At 43.9% G+C, this 18,077-nt stretch overlaps 2 protein-coding genes across 4 annotated transcripts in view; one reads left to right on the top strand and one right to left on the bottom strand.

Annotated features, from left to right (window-relative positions):
- Nucleotides 1-18,077, bottom strand: part of LOC6500094 (zinc finger protein rotund) — a 35,586-nt gene that overhangs the window by 16,657 nt on the left and 852 nt on the right. Inside the window, exons 2-7 of one of the 3 annotated variants that reach the window (XM_032456390.2) lie at nucleotides 17,372-17,975; nucleotides 10,523-11,131; nucleotides 5,594-5,695; nucleotides 4,359-4,398; nucleotides 2,634-2,684; nucleotides 2,116-2,402 (exon numbers count right to left, since the gene is read on the bottom strand). In XM_032456390.2, coding sequence (XP_032312281.1) covers nucleotides 2,116-2,402; nucleotides 2,634-2,684; nucleotides 4,359-4,398; nucleotides 5,594-5,695; nucleotides 10,523-11,131; nucleotides 17,372-17,845 — 1,563 coding nt within the window. In that variant the 5' untranslated portion in view covers nucleotides 17,846-17,975. Of the gene's footprint in view, nucleotides 1-2,115; nucleotides 2,403-2,633; nucleotides 2,685-4,358; nucleotides 4,399-4,499; nucleotides 4,751-5,593; nucleotides 5,696-10,522; nucleotides 11,132-11,821; nucleotides 13,527-17,371; nucleotides 17,976-18,077 lie in introns of those variants that run through there. The other 2 variants (XM_044718266.1, XM_032456391.2) reach the window with 2 other exon arrangements.
- On the top strand, nucleotides 14,056-14,825 carry LOC123257253. The gene is given in 3 exon segments (XM_044715517.1): nucleotides 14,056-14,061; nucleotides 14,479-14,659; nucleotides 14,662-14,825. Coding segments are annotated over 3 exon segments (351 nt in total).

Here is an 18,077-nt window from a genome sequence, read left to right on the forward strand (position 1 = left end):
TCTATAATTTTATGTAAGCGCTGTGGCAGTTTCCCCAAAACAAGTGGGCGCGGCATTTGGTCTACAAAAAAAAGAGTCGCTTTTTTGTTGGATAAGATAAACATTTAGTTGAAAAGAAAATAACAAACAAATGCATGCCGTGATTAATTTTATTTTTTACGCAACAAAATATTTACTTTGAGGTTCCAAACGAATTCTGAGCGATCTTTAAGTTTAAAATACAAGTGAATAACTTACAAGTTGAATATTTGTTTTTTTAAACGCTGAATTTTATTGAATTGAAAGCTATTATACAATTTTTATCAACTTCTGCAGCTTCCAGCATTCAATCAGGAAATTCGTTTACTTATTTGTAAATTTAAATAAAAATAATGTTTTTTTTTAACCTTTTTTTTTGGGGAAAATGCCAAAGTGAAGAGCCTGACATGCGCCCCAAATGGTGAACATAATTTTTTGGTCAGCGGCAAAAAAACTGGTGGGAAATAACGGGGGCTACACGACCCCACCACCCCTTAAAAAAGGACGCAAAGAAAGTGCTGGAGCAGAGCACACTAACATGATAGGCTGGCCGAATCATCCACAAGCACACCTACTCACACACGGAATACGAATATGTGGCCAGTGCCAGTTCCAGCTCAAAAGGTACAAAAAAAAAAAGTTAAAAGTAAAGAGAAGAGGCGCTGCTGCAGCTTTTTGTTGGCCTGCCGGCGTACATATGAAAGTGCCAAGTGTAGTAATTCCAATTGAGGCACTGAGGTAGGGGGTGGGGCTGCATTGGCAACAGCAAACCGACTGCCAAAGTCCTGCTGCAAGACCAGGATCGCAAAAAACAAAAGTGTGGGTAATTAAAAAAGTAGCAGCAGCCGCTTTTGAGCGTAGAAACGCACTAATTTCCAGTAGTGCAGCTACCACACCACCCGAACGCACAGTACATGGATGTTCCAAAAAAAAAAAAGAAATACAAAATGGAGCCACCCACTCATTCACACGCACACAGATGCATTTCCGAGTGGATGGCAAGAAAAAATTGGTAGTATAGCATACTTTTAGGCATGCTGCTATTTCACTTTGTCCCGCACAAATGAACACCTCCCACCCACCACGGCCTTGCCCCACCCTTTCTATCCATTTTCTCCTGGTTGTGCGTCAGTGTGTGTGTGTGTGTGCCGCTCATGAGTGCTGCAAATTCTGTTAGCCCCGCACCGCAATTTGTGGGCATTGTGGGTGTGGCATATCAGCCGCTCCCATCATTCGTCCAAAATTTTTGCCATCAATGCTCCAACACGAAACCAAACACTATTCTTCTACAAAGAGAAAGTTTTCATTGTAAATGGAAATTAATATCTTTGGAACATTTGCTATAAGGTAATAGATTCAGTTAACCATAGTTTACTAAGAAATAATTAGAATTCTGTTTAATAATCCCCTTCCCGTTCAGATTTTTGGCCACCAAGATCAGAGTCCCACGCATATCGATGGCCCACGATCACCTACTGGCAGCTGGCACCTGGTACCTGCCCCGATTCTGGCCACAAATAACCGTTAAAAAACAATAAGCTCAATTAGCAGCAATCAACACAGGCCGAGGATGTTGCATAATTGACATTCTACGTGCAACTGCAGCTGTTCTGGGGCACGGCTTGAGTGTCGTGGCAAGTGCGTGGGGAGCCGCCAACGAATGTGAGAAAACGCAGCAATACGATACCATTCGAGGTATTGTACACTGAGAAGGATAATTAAATTAAAAGTGAAGTAGACTTTATACTTTTTACAATAAATGCACAGAATTTATTATATTGTATAATCTTTAGAGCCTTCTTAAATAACCTCTAAATATTTCAGTTTGTCGTTTATTTAAATCTACCACCACTTTTCCTCCAAGTGTTTTTGAAATTCGAAACTTTTGTGAGACTTAATCAACTGAAAAATTGTAAACAAAAGCTGTTTCCCTGCCGCATCCTCTCAGGGCCTGGAATCCGATTGCGTTCCTCGGTCAACTGGCCGATGCAACGCCCTGGGCAGCGGCATAATTTAACAGTGAACACCCTTAAGCCTTAAGTTCCAGCGCCAGTAGCAACAGTCAGGGAATTGGACAAAAAAAATGAATGGACTCACCTGGGGACACATTTTGCACTGATACTTGCGCCCGCTGCCACCGCCAGTGGCATGTCCGCCGGCTACGGAAGCGACTCCGCCGGGTCCGCCCATTTTGCTGGCGTTGATCGGCTGAGGCACAACCAACAGGGCAGCAGCGGAGGCAGCTGCCACTGCCGAGCTGTGATGATGGGCAGCGGCGGCGGCATGGTGCGATGTGGCGCCAAGACTGGGATTGCCAGCGCCGGAGGAGGCTCCGCCACCGCCGCCCCCTCCATTGGCAGCACCGCCCAGTCCTCCCAGGCCACCTGAAAGACGGAGACATTGATGAGTCAAAGTTCCGGAAGGCAGACTTGTGATTTACAGAGTAGGAAATTTCATGTTGAACTTGAGATGTATTTAGAAAGTATTTTTAAATCAGAAACTTTAAATATGTAGAAAAAGTCCTTGTTATAAAAATATATTTTTAAGAAACTTCTTAGCTTGACATGTGTGAACTTTTTTGCAGTGAAAATGAGTCACCTTTGGCATAAACTCACCTTGTCCCGATACCGCATGATGCTCCAGCCGATTGTCGTCCAGAAAGTGACCTGCAATGACGATTGAGATGTTGCATTTAGTTCAGTTATGTCGTGAGCAGGCTGTGGCGCCACAGTCTAGCGTAGCCCCACGGTTGTCCATCAAGTCACAGTCTGGTTTTCAGTTGCAGTTGAAGTTGCCGCCGCTGACGTTCACTCACGTTGACCACGTCGCCACCTGACCAACTCCTGGCTAGTGGCTTCTGGCTGCTGGCTTCTGGCCAGACCAGCTCTTTTTTTCTAATTAAACTGAGACATTAGCTGGCCCCGCTGATTGCCACTGGGAAATCGTCCGAGTTATGTGAAAATAGTTTCGCATTAGCTGGGGCTTTAGAATTTTTTCAGCCCGGTGGTGGCTTGGTTGGCCCATTTGCGTGCAAAAATTGTGTGAATCCGTTAATGAGCTTGTCTGTCTGACTCGCCGCAAAAGGGTTCGGCTCAGCCCAGGATTTTTGGGGTAAACATCGAGTTATGAACAATAAGCACAATAAAAGCCGTGGAAATTCCCTTGTAATCTGGCTTAGGAGCTTTCTGACTTGTTGGGCAGCGCCCCGCAGCTGACATTTCAAGAACATTTCTCTAATAAAACATTTGCAGATAATTACTGGGCCGTGTCCTTTCTCCTCAAGCTTGCCGCGTTAATTACGAGAGCTGCTTGGCCAGCCAGTGGCGCCAGCCAGAAAGTTCAGCTAACGAACAGTGGCAACTAGCTGCGGCGTTTCAAATGGACGACCGGCAATATGAGCTGGGCACCAGCTAAAGTCGCCTTATTGTTAATTTGTACAGGCTAAGAGTCCGATCCGATCCAATGCGATCCGATCCGATCCGAGCCCGAGTACATCTACATCGATGGTAACAATGTGGCCGATCGCTATCGCAGCAGTGGGAGCAGCAACAACAACCTTATTGGCCAATTGCCTAGCGTTGACATTATCGGTCCGTGATCATTGCCGCCAACGTCAACGCCAACAAGCTCTGGGGGTCCGACTGGGTCCAGCCTCCGACTCCAGTCCCAGCTCCAAACAGGAGCGTGTTGCTGTCAATGTTGCCAGTGGCAACAACAAAACCAACAGCAGCAACAAGAGCAACAGCAAAAGCAACAATGCTGCTGCTTGCCAGAAGGTCCAACTAAAATGTTGTTTGCATTTTAGGAATTTATGTAAACATCTTGTAAGCATCCAGCAACAGTAGTTGCTGTTGCTGCTGTTAAAGGTCAATTTTTGGATTACACATAGAAAAATAATAAATGATAAGTGATGAAAACATTAAGATTTATGATACTTTTTATTTGTATACTAATATCCCAAAGCAATCATTATAGAAAATTGGTGAAACCTATCGTGATACTTTAATAAATAGTCTGCATCATTGATCTGAAAATTTATTTCTCTGCTTTTTATCCGTGGGAGTTTAATATCAGATCACATTGTCTTGGCGGCTTTTGTTCGTCGGCCCGCACGCGTTTTCCAATTTAGCTTTTGCATTCTTGGCCGAGTGAGTTTAGATCGGTATCTGGGAGATCTGTGGTTCGCGCGCCGCGATCTGAATCTTCGAAATTCGTGATTATCGGTCGGGTTGTTTTTGTGAGCAATTAATTAACAAGCGCATTGTTGTCCGTCAGGTTCCCCGGGTAGGTCAACTGATCGGTTCGTTCTTGGGATAGGTTCGAGGAGTTGGCTGACTCACCTTTCTGTAGGTTGCTGTGGTGGTGATCGTTCATTTTGGCCTGAAAGTGAGAGGGAAGTGTGAGACTGGCATTAGTGAATAAATCTGAAAGCCATTTAATTAATTAATTCGGCAATTGCCTCCTCTAATCTGACCAATTACCTGTTTTCTAATGTTAATTCATAATTATTCCGCACACATTTAATTGACCTCGTCGACCCACCATTATCATCAAATATTCATACACAAATATACATCTCTGACCCGGAATGAAACGGTCATAAAACAATTTACGAAAGCTGTCAAACTATTTAAACAAATTCTCTAATGCCTCTCGGGCCGACAAATCGCATCATCATCAGGCCCCACGAAACGCCAATTTACATACATCGTGGAAATAACAAATGTTTTCGCCGGCTGTCAGTGCAAGTCAAACCTAAACAAGCGATAAATAAATTGAAAGGCAAATCGAATGCGTGACAAAGCCGGCGGATCGGACACATCAAGTCGGATGACAGCGATTCCCGGCTAGAAAATATAAATAAAAATTCTAACCGCCGCGGCTGCCAGTCGCCACCCACCAGCGAGAGTGATAGGTGGAAAAAAAATAAAAAAAATCCTAAAAAGAGGAGACAAACTGGTCCAAAAAGTGTCACGCTTTCGATTGCATGTAAATTCTGAATGTGGGTTAAAATCCTCCAGCCAGACATGACCTAGGACGATTCCGCGCCATCGATGCCAACAAAATAGAAATCGAATAAAATAAAGTTTACCCGCCAGTGGTGGCTGTGTAAAAAATATATATGACAGACGGCTTTTTTTCTAAACAATTTTCACATGCTTAGGCGGGGGCGTGTGGGGCTAGCGAGGAAGTCCCGAATGCGACAAGAAAATATAAATACAAATATGCAACAAAACAAAAGCAATGTCGGTCTGGTTTTGGCCAGACACAGTCGGCTATAAAAGTAAATAAACCGGCGAATGGGCATTAGGTGGGCTGGAAAGTGGGCTGGTGGGTGCTTATCCAACCAAGGTGGTGGGGATGTCTGTGTGGGCTTGGTGGTTAGGTGGCTAGGTGGCTAGGTGTCCGGGAGGAGAGAGAAACAAAATCAAAACGACGGCGGCACGCGAGCTTAGAATTTGTTTTTGTTCTCGCCCCGCTATTTTGCGCGCCATAAAGTTATGCCAGTTTGTTTTAGCGGTGTTTGGATACGTATCTATAGATAAACATTCTGTGCATTTAGGTAGCCACTTACCTCGTACTCCTGCTTGAGGGACATGGGGTGATGTTCGCTGGCATGTTGATGGCTGCGCGGCGTTGGCGGCCAAAGATTGTAATCGCCAATGTCTTTGGCATGCTGTGGTTGTTGGTTTCCCGTATTTTGTATGATTTTGGCCAGTTTTTGGTTTGCCAATTAGCAGTGATGCATAAAAAAGAAAAAAATAAAACAGAAATGCATAAAATCTCCTTATAAGTTGATGTTTAAAGGTATAGTTTAGAGTTTATCCCCAATATCCTAACACGATAAATTTCTACATTATTCCATAAATATCTCTTTGTAATCCTATACTATTGGCAACTTATTAATAGTTTTTATTTTTTGATTTTATTCAAATCCTATTACATTCAAACATTCCATAAAAGTGTCATATTTAAATGGTTGATCAACAAAATCATTTTTTTATGGGTCGAACTAAATTTATTCATTCCTGTTTCAAACATCAAATCTCAAATTGCTCAATCGTGAAATAGTGAGCAGAAAAAAGTCCTTAAAAAAGGTCCTATTCAAAAATATTTGCCAAGGCAAGTCACACAAAAAAAAAAAAAAATTACAAAGTAAAAAACGCCAAAGGCTCGAAACACTAATACAAATAAATGTTAGTGTCAATTGAAATAGAAAACCGCTCTCCACACAATCGAGGTGTCAAAGCGACGGCAATGGGAAAAGCTATGTCGAGGAGAGCGACAAAAGTGCGGCGGCTTTCGGTGTTGGTTGCACGCAAAACGCAAAAAAACGGGAGCAAAACAAAGACAGGCCAAAACACAACTAAAAAGTGTTGCATAGCGCAGGGGAGTTGGCCAATGTGTGATAGGCCCACATATGCGTGTGGGTGCAAGGGTGTGGGTGTCGCCGTCCGTGTGGATATGGATGTGGGTGTGAACCGCCAAGCGTTAGCACTGTTATTTTAGTTTCTTTTGTGGCTCCATGTAGCTGTCTCCCTTGCTCACTGGCTCGCTTGCCGTTTTTAATCTCCCTCCCCCTCTGGGTCTGTCGGGACTAGTTAGTAGGTGGGCTAGCTGAAAAGTAAAAGATACAAAAAACGACTGCTACAGACACACACGCACACGCACACGCCGCTGCTGATGAAGATGACCAAAGCCAGAGCTGGGCAGGACCAGAACCAGCATCAGGAGCAGGAGCAGGAACAGGAGCTGGAGATTGGAGACTGGAGCTGGACTGGACATGACTGTGGACATGGACGGAAGTCCTCTCTAACCAACATAGCAGCAGCCAAAAAAAACAAAAAAAAAAAATACCAACAACAACTACATCTGGCCAGGAAGGCGTCGCTCGGCCCACTCCCACTCCCACTTCCACTTTCTACCCCCGCCTCTGCTCCCGTTACCAAGTTTCGGTTGCTGCACGCAGCGAAAATGAACGGGAAAAAAAGGGAAGAAGACATTTTTGAAAAGGAAGAAAAAAGTGGCACAGCGCAGCAGCGGCTTTCTCCCTTTCTCTTGGCCGGTCGCACTTCCTGTCTCGTTCGCGCCGAAGCTCCAAAATAGCGAAAACATAAAAAAATGTCTAAAGGAAAAAAATCAAAACAAATTTTTTAACCCCTTCAATGGGGGCAGGACACAAGAGGCAGGAGTAGCAGCAGCAGCAGCAACAGCAAAGTCGGCGTCGAGTTCCTGGCCAAGTTGGCGGCTGAAGAGGGTGGCTGTTGGGTGTTTTTTAGCCACCTCTAAAAAAGTGCAAAAAATTAGGCGGAAAACGTTAAAACATTTTTTTCTTCCCTTTGCAATTGCACGTCCTGACCATCGAACGAACACCCCCCTAGGTCCCAGTCCCCAAAACGCGTTTTGCACAATGTAGCAACCTTTGCCGGGGGCTTTGGACCGGAGTCTGGACCGCTGCCCCATTCCCTTAAGACGAGCTATGGACCACGGAGTCCAGCATCCCGGATTGCTGCCCCCCATCACCTTGGCTTAGCATGCTGATGCCGCTGACTCTATTCTTTTTTTTTATCCTTGTGCATTTAATTTTTATTTAGCTCCTTTTGGCCTCACATCTTTTTAGTCATGTTGCCACTGTCTGCTTCTATTGATTTTTTTCACATTTTGTCAAAAAGACAAAAAAATGGCTACTACAATTTCGTTTTTTCCTGTTCGAATGTTTGACCATCCGCACTTGTGTTTCATCTTCAGCGAGCTCCTATTCATGCACTTTCTGTGGGTTAATATGTTTCCATAGATACAGTATATAAGTACTATAATTATGCATAATTTTTTCTAAAAAATAATGTACGGTTTTTTTTATTAATCTCTCCTTTAAGCCTTGTGCAAATAAAGCCTTTCTTTCAAACAAATATGCATAATATTTTAGAACTTATGTTTAAAAGGGCTATTTATGACTTTTTCTTTAATGGAACATGTTCATCGCCGGCTATCTAAAGATAGAGTATCTATAAATTCGTCTCTACAAAGCCAACCCTTTCTCTTTCTTCTTATTTTATTTTATTTTTTGTCGCGAAAGTGCAGCGTTGAGGTCTGAGGTTAGAATAGGTTGTCTCTGGCTCTTGTTGATTTTGTTGCCACACAGAAATTGTGTCCAACTTTGTTGCAATTACTTTAAAAAATTAAAGTTGCTTGCGGTTTTGGCGGTTCTCCTTTCCATTCTGTCCATTTTTTTTCAGCTTCTGTTGGACTTTGCGATGGAACTCCCTGTTCCGTGTCTGAGCTCCGTGACTGGCCCCATTAGTAAGCTTTAGAATCGGACTCAATTTCGGAGTTAGACTCGGACTCGTAGCCTGTTCCCTTCGCGTTTCAATTTCCCTTTTTTTTGGCATCACGTTGACGGGTTTTTCCTAATTGAAGCGTAAGTATTAATTGCAAAGCTTTGTTTTTGCGACGTGTCGCGGTCAGAGGTTCGCTTTTCAGTTTGGACAGGAACGTGATATTTTAAAAAAATCTCTCTCTCTCTTTCATTTAATATGAATTCACTCTCGACTAACTAATCTATTTTATCGCAGTACTCTAGTGGAAATTAAGTGCAAAATTAATTAATGAGCTCCTTTGCCAACTTTGCGCTACTTGTCTCGGCTAACTAATTTCGCTAATGCAAGTGACAAAAACAGTACAAAAAAATGGCTGTCCCTTGATTGTTGACTCGGCGAGCGGGAGGGGTGAGCAGGGGCGGAAGGACCATTGTTAAACTTTAAAAATTAATTAACTACGAATATCCTTTAAGAATCATGCGGGTGTAGCAAAGTTTTAAATGGGTTTTCCGAGGACTCGCTAACGAGTCCATTCAACGGTAGAGTCCTGCCTGGGAGTTGGGTGGCTGGCGAAGGTGAACCTTTCTGCCTGGACACGTCGTCGTCCTTGGCGACAATCACTCTCCATTCAAAACAATAATTTCGCTGCTCTTTGGAAAGCAAAAAAAAAAAAGCGAAAAACAAAAAATAAATGTTAGGAAACTCGCTCAACTCGATAAAAAGCAAAAGGAAAATGGGGAAAAACAAAGAAAAGCCCTGCAAAAAAATGGGAGGGGAGGGGGGGGGGGGAGGGTGATACAACAACAAGACGAAAAAACAAACCAATGTTTAACGCGTCGCGCAAAGAAAAACTTGTTTACATCTTGAAAAACGCACAAAAAATTCAAAGAAAAAATTGCAAGATTTTTTCAACGCCGTGGCACGCGAGCGGAGAGCAAAGCGTTTTGCTGCAGAAGCTCGCAGAAGGAGTAGCGGGTAGGAGCAAAAACAAAACACAAAAAACACGGCTAAAATGAAAGGAAAAAATACGAAAGGAGGGGAAATCGTCTCTCTTTTGAAAAAGGATTTTTTTCACCGTCGCGTCTGCTTGGACCAAAAAAAAAAAAAGAAAAAACAGGAAAGGGGTTAAGGGTTTTTGGTATGGAGTTGGCTTAGCTTGGCCAACAGACAAAGAGGGGTGTGGGGCGATGGTCCAAAGTTTTTCGCAGTGAAAGTGCAGGCTCCAAAGGAGGATGGGTCCTGGACTGGACGACGGTTCGAAGGTGGTGGGAGTGGGAGTGGGAGTTGGACTCCTCATCTCATTTCCACCCCAGCTCTTTCCGCTGTCGGCGTAACGAATCGTCGCAAATGAGGTCCTGGAATTGAAAAAGGGTTGCTGGCTAGTCGCTGGAAATGGATGTTGCTACGCGCTGACCCCAAGCAGTAAGCAAGGGTTAAGGTCGTTGTCTTTGGCAACTGAACTTCGGTCAACATTTAGGCACTTTTTCGAGGAGTTTCGGTCTTCCAGCCGAATATCCTTCTACCAGAGTCCTACAAGTTGCAAAGACAAACGTGACAAAGAACCGCGTAAAGGATGGGTTGATAAAAATCTTATAAAATTATATGTATAAAAGACATTTTTTTGATAGCAATCCAATTAGGAGTCTCGCTTAGTTTTCCCAGCTAGCCGTCACTCATTTAATTCACTTAGCTGGGCAAGTTTGCTTGCATATTAATTATAGCGCAGCTCTATTGGTCGGGGGCCAGTTTTATCTAGTGGTTGCAACTGCCAGCAGCAGAGTCAAGTGGAAAACTTTTCCCAGCCTCACTTTTCACAGTCGGCCACCGCCCGCAACTCTTTATCTGGGGAAAAGTTGGTCCTCGAAAGAGGAGAATCGCCAAGACAAAGTTCGGTGACAAGTCGAAAGTAGCAACACTGGCGCGAATAATTCTTTTCAAATTATATCTCATTATTACTTTGTTTCAAGTAAACATGACTTATGACACAAGTTGTGCTTACTAAGATAATTATTTTATCCTAAAAGTTTAATTTTCTTAGAATCTAAGACAAAGTTTGTTGTTTCCCATTTTAATGAAATAAAATTCTTGCTTTTAGTGTAAGTTCTGTAGGTGTCATAGGTTAGTGTGGCAAGTGACACGCTCCCCAGTTATGGTCCCCTGCCCAGGTGTAATCCTGGCGTACTCACATCAACGTTGCCATTCCACATGTAGTGCATTCCCACAGCGGCACTGGGATCGTGGTGCGTCTGACCGGTCATGTGCTCGGCCATCACGGCGCTCATCCAGTGCACCAGTCCCTGGGTGGGATTCTGGCCCTGGACACCGCCGATCGGCATGTTGCTGCTGGCTGAGGCAGAGACAGCAGCGGCAGAAGCAGCAGCGGACACGGCGGCGGCTGACGAGCTGGAATTGGGGTTCTGATTGGCGTCGGATGTGGAGTGGGCGCTCGTATGGGGATTCGGGCAGGAGCTGCTCTCCTGGCTTTTGCACGAGGTGGCGGCGACCGCGTCCTGTTCGGACGGTGGTGACTTTATGGAGCTGCCAAAGTTGGGCCGCGTCTGTGACGCGGGTTGGGTTTGATTCAAATTAATTGCGGACACCGAAGTCGCTTGGGTGGCGCTGTTCTCGTGGGGCGGAGTGGGTGATGTCGTTGAATGATTATTGTTGTTGTTGTTGTTGTTGTTGGTGGTGGTGGTGTTATTACCGCCGACCTCACTTTGCTGACCGTTGTCGTTGGTGTTGTTGCTGCTGGCTGACCAGGAGTAACTGTTGTTGTTATTATTGTTGTGGGGCTTCTGCAATGAAAAATGGTTTTTTGTTAATTTTTTTTTTTTTTTGTTAAAAGGGTCTCGTCAAACATTTGGAAATTTCGTTGGTTAATGTAATGCCCGCCACCAAAATCACCAAAAAACGAAAGAAAGAAATGATTTTTTAATGGCATTCCGAGTCAGTTCGGGAACGGTCATGGGTCTCATTTTTTAGGAAGATCTTAATTTAAATTCGACCTGAGGATTTCATTTCCTAGTGGACCTCAATTTAAATTTTATTCTGATGTAAAACAGCATAAAATATTATATCAGACACTTTGGATTAAGAGTACAATCCGTTTTCATTCTTTAAACTTCTTAAAATAAAGAATAAATAATTACCTTTCAATAAAAAAGCTTATAATAATACCCTCTCATGTCCCAATTAAACAACAATTGAAATGTGAAAAGGATTACTTGAAAATGTAGACATGACTTGCTCAATATAATTTGTGTACAAATCAAATTTATGTCCCTAATTGTTTGAGGCATAAGAAGTGCTTAGGGGTTACTATGCGTATGTAAATAGACCCAATTTTAATTGTCCAGGAAGTGGGGCGTAGACCCAGAAAGACCGTGCTTTATTTTTATTCATCCTGCCCGAAATAATCAAAAATAAACCCCATGAACTGCCCATTTATGACCCTTCATTAACTGCCCCCCGATTGCCATACTAACACTTGTGACAGGGTTAGCTTCAAGGATGGGCTTTTGGTCCTTGTGTCCGGCATCTTCCTGCGTCTCCTGCACCTGGTCCACGTCCTGATCCGTGTCCGGATCCGGCTCTGTCTTCACCTGACCGTGCTCCGTTTCAGCCGCAATGCAAACAGATACCGCAGCTGCCGAGGAGAATAACAAATTGCTTTGAGGATGTGACCGTAAAGGAGTCGGTGGCGAGCTGGAGGCGGGGCTGGGTGAAGGGGTTCCCATATAAAATTTCTTCACTTGCTGGTGTTGTTGTTGCTGTTGGAACACGGCGCTGGCCAGGAGGCTTTTGTAAAACTCGGCGGGCATCAGGAAGGGCGAGGCGGCTGATGCGGAAGCTAAGCCACCCGGAGTAGGTGGTCCAAGAGCGCCCATGTAGTTGCCGCGCTTCAGTTGATCCTTCAGCATCTCCATATCCGGATGGTTTTGTTTTCCCATCAGTTCGTGCATGACGTACCGGGCAGCGCCCAAATGTGGGCAACGCTTTTTTTTTCCTTTTCCCGCTCGACAATTTCACTTTCAGAATACTCGGTTTGCCCGGCTTACAGCAATTTATCTAACTGAAGCACAGTTTGTTTGATTTTCCCACACAAACGGCCACACGCGAAGATACAGGAGTGCAAAATAAAAAAAATACATACATACACGAAGGCAAACAAAAAGTTTCCAACCAAATCGTGATGTCTTTTTATTCGGGCTTAACTTTTATTTTATTTTAGATGGCTCGGGCGGGTCGTGGGGACTGGACGTGGCGCACTTCAAAACTTTTTCCGTTTCCCCCTTTTTTAGATGCACACAAAATTGAAACAAATAGAAATGATTTGCCACCAAAAACTTGCCGCGAACGACCTTGAAAAAGTTTTGCCGGATGGCAGTTTCCTTTTTGTTTTATGAATTTTATGGTTTTATTCGTGATGGACATGTGTAGGGATCCGCTTTTACTTGCATATGTTATCCTTATTTTTTTTATGGTTGATGGTTTGATGGCTTGATGTTTTGTTTATTGTTTAGTAAACACTTGGTGGGTGGTGACTTTTCCCTCTCACCGACCACCGACCACCGACAGTGTGATTTGATTTATTTTCGCAGCCGGTTGGTGTTTGTTTACTTTCCGTTCATGATTGTTTCATTTTGTGGCCGGAGCTTAGGGTTTATTTAGTTGGTTTCAAATTCCAGTTGGTGGGTTTTAAAGCGTTCAAATATTTCATACAATTTATTGTATTTTTTATTAAGCCTTATTTAATTGTAAAGCTATTTCTTGTTAATTATTAATAGGAATCGTAGGTTTATCTTATTTTTAGGTAGTTTGCACTAGTTAGTAGGAACTTTGCGTTGCGTTTTGGTTTTTGGTTCGGTTTAAGGGTTTACATCTTTAATATTATTCAACTGCATACATCTATGCACATCTTTAAAGGAACTTTTGTTAGTTTTTCATTAGGATGACACTGGGAATTGAAATTATAGAGTGAGTTTCTGTCTCCATGGCATTTTATCACGTATACGCCATGTTGAACCGGTAGATTGTTAGAACTAATAGGATAGGCGATGTGTATGTGGTATCTTGTCCCTAGTCTGTAAGAAAGCCTGTTTTGCTTGATTTCCAGGTGTCCTTGTGTCCGTTTGTCCGTCTGTGTCCGTCAGCGAGCTCGGGATATCCTGCAACAACTGAGAAAACCAACTAGAGCTCAAATTTGCAGCAGCTGAAGGCATGAAGCTGAGCTGCCGCACAAGAAATTGCGAGCGCGCGCGAACCAACTGTTCCATATATACAACAAAAACACACACACACACACACACACACACACTGCTAGCATCCGTAGAGGGTGCCACACAATGTGTGTGTGTGTGTGTGAGTGTGTATATGTTGTGAATGTTTTGTTGCTTCCCGTAACCTTCCTTCAAGCCCCTCTGGTCCTGTTGATTTTTTTCTGTTATTTTTGCTGCTTACTCTGGCCCTTTTTTATTTTATAATTCCCCCCGCTCCTTTTTTTATGCACACAGCCCGTTATAAAGACATACATTTGCAGTTTCAGCGCGCACTGCAGCATTTTCTTCTAAGAAAAGCGAAGAATGGGGGAAAAATAGAAAATAAAGCTGAAATTGCGCGACGAGGATGGGGGGATTCGAGGGGGATTGGTTTTCTTTCATACCGTTTGTCCATGTTTGTGATTTTTATTATTTTGATTTTTCTGCTCAACCTTCAAGTTATGGTTGTATGTATGTGCCTCCGTGCTGCACTTTTCTTGGCGAGTCCTGTGTGCCTGATTTTCTGGCAAAAATTGTTACTGGCCGTAGGCGCAGTCAGGAATAACAGGATTTGGAATTTCTATTCATGTTCGACAGGACTTGAACGACTGCCAAGAATATGGAGTGTACAAGTACTTATGGAAAGCTACTCGAGAAATTATAGAGCCCATAAGGGAGCTCCAATCAACCTTTTTGTGGAGATCCTTTCAGATTTTTAGTGAAATAAGTGAGTGTAATGTTCGTCTAGGTACTCCTGTCTACAGAAACATGAAGCAACTCCCATAGCCTAAAGATGAAATAGAGAGCTAGCTGAAACGAGAGTCTAAGCCTCGTCCTCCCTGCCTTAAGTCAGATTTCTAAGCAATTATAATTGCAACCTCAAGCAACCAGGTATAGAGGGTGTGTGGCGCCATCTGGCGTGTAGTTGCCGCAGCCGTTGACCGCGAGAGGACACGGAAGCGGAAAAGGACGCGGACGCGAACGCGGCACCGCGACCAATAGATTTGGCCAAGCCCAAGCGAACTGAAGACAACTACAGTTGCAGCCCGCCAAAGGCAACCGACCCAGGCCACATGCAACAATCGCAGCCACTGCGAAGCCGACTGCGACGTTGACGGCAGCAGAGGCAGAGCTGCTGGGAAAAAGGAAAACAGACAGCGGAAGCGAGCTATTTGGTACGGAGCCGGGGACTCCGGCGACTTATGGCCATGTTTGTTGTACGGGTAAGTAGCAGCAGCACTAGGGAGCAGGAGCAGGAGCAGGACTAGAGCAGGGACCAGCAGCAGGAGCAGGAGCAGCGAAATGGCGCGCGCGAAAAGGAAACTCAAGAAGTAGAGCTCGGAAGAGCAGCAGGACCTGCAGTAACAAACACGCACACAGCCACACATGGCCATAAAAAAGCCAAGTAAAATTGTATTTTTTCTTGCACATGAAGCAGAAAAAAAACGGCAGCAAACTGAAAGAAATACATTGCAGGCGTCGAGCAAAAAACGAAATAATAACAAAAAGTTGTAAAAGAAAAGCGAAACCGTGTGATGTCCTGGCACACACACACACCCACACATGTATACACCACACAGATACCAACAAAGAAAAACGCCGCGACGACATATCGAAGAAAGGATAAAAACATTCTGCGCTGCCCGCGTCACAGTCAGCATCGGCGTCAACAGAGCATCTGCTCTGCCACCGCCAACGCCAGCCGAGGCTTCAGTGCCAGCTTCAGCATCAGCATCAGCTTCAGTTCTAGCTCAGCTCAGCGCCCTCCTGGCCCCGTTAACATTTCACGAGCGCCAATTTCTTTTCCTTCATTTTGTTCATATTATTTCCCTCCATTTTTTTTCTTACTATTTTTTCCGGCTGAAGCTCGGTGATGTGTTTGTTGCAGCTTGCCTCGCCATTTCTCTGAATGTTTTTCTATTATCTGCAGCAATTTTTTTCCTTTTAAATGGACCTGCGTCTGTGTGGCAAGGAGAATCATTCAAGAACTCGCAACGACAAAATAAGATCGAGACGGACTAAAGGAGGTTTAAGCCAGAGAGAATTTTAAATAACATTTTAAACAAGTTTTTGAAACTTTAATTTTTAGTTCAAGACTTAAAGTGATCTTGGGAAGTTTTTTTTTTTAAATACAAAATATATGTGTCTCGCTCTTAGCCTTAAAAGTGAGAGGTACAGGGAAGAGCTTTCCATTTTGTAAATAAATATAAGCCACAACAAACAAATATTTTAAACACATTCCCTTTCAATTTTCCCCGCCATTTGTAGCTTGTTTTCTCCCCCAATTTTATATATGTACATCTTAGAAGATTTGAAAACTATATCAAGATTACTTTCTTGCAATTCTCCTCTAAGCCGATTTGCTTAAAAAGAAATACGATGGACCTGCAGCAGCTCTGACGGACCCCCAATTACATTATTTCGCAGTCGGCAGCGCAAGGACTTGCAGCAGTTGCATGTGCAGCGCAGCTGACGTCGCTGCCGCAGTGGCGCGAGCAGCGAGCAGCAAGCAGCGCTTTAGCGAATGGAGGACCCCAACCAAAATCCTGTCCAGAAGCATATGTTTTTATGTGTATGTGCTGTGTCTTGTTTTCTTTTTATGTTCAAGGATTTGGAGCTGCCCTTTCCGGCGACCCACAGTTTTCTCACATACACGGGTTGAGTGTCATAGTGTGGGTGAAATGTCCTTTTTTAGCACTGATAAGCGTAAGGAACGTGTGTCCATTTTGTATTGCGAAAAGCAGACCAAGATGCTTTAAGTTTTTTTTAGAGGATCCTGGTAAAGACATCGTTTTCTGGGATAATTGAAATGCAAGGCAAGTAATTTCAGGCGCCAACGAGGCGTATGTGTGATATTTAAACATATTGGAAGAATTTCTCAAAAAGTACATCAATAACTAAACAAAAATAAATGAAAAAATGTCCTTTATAACTCAACTCTCTTAGGCAATATGTATTAATATAAATATTTTTAAAATTGAGTCTGTAAGTATTACGTATACGCCAGAGTGACGATTTGAAACTCATTCTTTGAAGTTTTATGATCAAACTCGTCTTTAGAGCTGAAGCTAACACGCGTATCTTTGAAATTAAATAATTCCTATAAAGTCCTTTAGACCATCCTTCCTAATTACCACCTGTTGCTTGGCCTCCAGTTCCTTTCAGCCACTCCATGCCATCAAGTCAATGGCTATTAGCCAGCGAAAAGCTCTGAAAGAAAGCCAAGCAATTATGGCATATCCTGTGCACAAACCAGTCAGCAAAAAATATCCTTTAGCCACCCATAAAAAGCCAAGGATAAGCTTGAGCGTTTACCACCAAAAAACGCTCGAAAGCCAGACCGCTCTTTCTCCGCTTCACGCTCTTACTTTCCCCCAAAAAAAAAAGAGAACGCGGGTGCTCTTTCACACGCTCTTCGTGTTGGGGGCGTGTTTGTTTTCGTGTTTTTTACTTGCCTGCCACTTGTGTGTGTCGGGTTTTTGCCCCTGTTCAGATTTAAGTGTTATTGGATGATTTTATGGAAATTGATTTGGAGCACGCCCCCTTTTCGGTGGTCGGGCGGTGGGAGGACGAAGGAGGGAAACAAGTGCAGCAGCTGCTCCAATGGGAATACCAACCACCAATTTGGCATAATAACATTATTCATACACTGAACAAAATTGGCATGGAGGTAGAATGGTTTAATATTTAATATATCATCTATTAAGTGTTTGGAAATAAGTGTGAAATTATCCTTTTCATCCTTTTATAACCTCTTTTTTTTTAATAATTACTCACCCGAAATGTGTGCTCCACTGAACAGTCGAGGCCCAAGGAGTAGTCCTCGACTACGGATCCCAGCACTGATGGCTCGCCAAAGACCTGCTCGATCTTGATGGGCGGACTGGACAGCAGGGGCGTGGCGCCTGGTCCTCCAACGGCGACGGAGGCGGCAGCAGCAGCAGCGGCTGCAGCAGCGGCGGCGGCTGCAGCGGCAAAGGTGCCTTCAACGATTATTGGCGACCCCTCGCCGCCACTTTGACAGAGCGAGACTGGAACCGGACCGTTGCAGGACGTTGGCGGGACAGAGGCAGGCGGCGGGCAGGGAGTGGGCGTGGCCGGGCCCTGGGCAAGTCCATCGTGGTAGGGGGTCACTACGAACGAGGGGTACGAGCGGAACTGATGGTAGTCACTGTGGCTGCTGCCGTGCGGATGCGAGTGAGGATGATGCGCCAACTGAGGTCCCTTGTACCAGGTACCATGCATAATCATTTAAGCTACTGCTATAGTCGGTCCAGCGGAGCTATTTTACTGTTTTAATTGTTTAAAAATCTATTTCACTCGGCCCAGCATAGTTAATTGGTGTTTCATTCACTTTTCAGATAAAAATTTTTGAATCGAACTGGAAGAGCAAGCCAATTGGTTAATCACAGTCTGTTAAATATTTAGATTAATATTAAAATATTAACTTGTTTTTGTATTTAACGCCTGTTTATTTGAGTTA

The sequence above is a fragment of the Drosophila ananassae genome, chromosome 2L (genome assembly GCF_017639315.1).
Source record: "Drosophila ananassae strain 14024-0371.13 chromosome 2L, ASM1763931v2, whole genome shotgun sequence".
Classification (NCBI taxonomy): domain Eukaryota; kingdom Metazoa; phylum Arthropoda; class Insecta; order Diptera; family Drosophilidae; genus Drosophila; species Drosophila ananassae.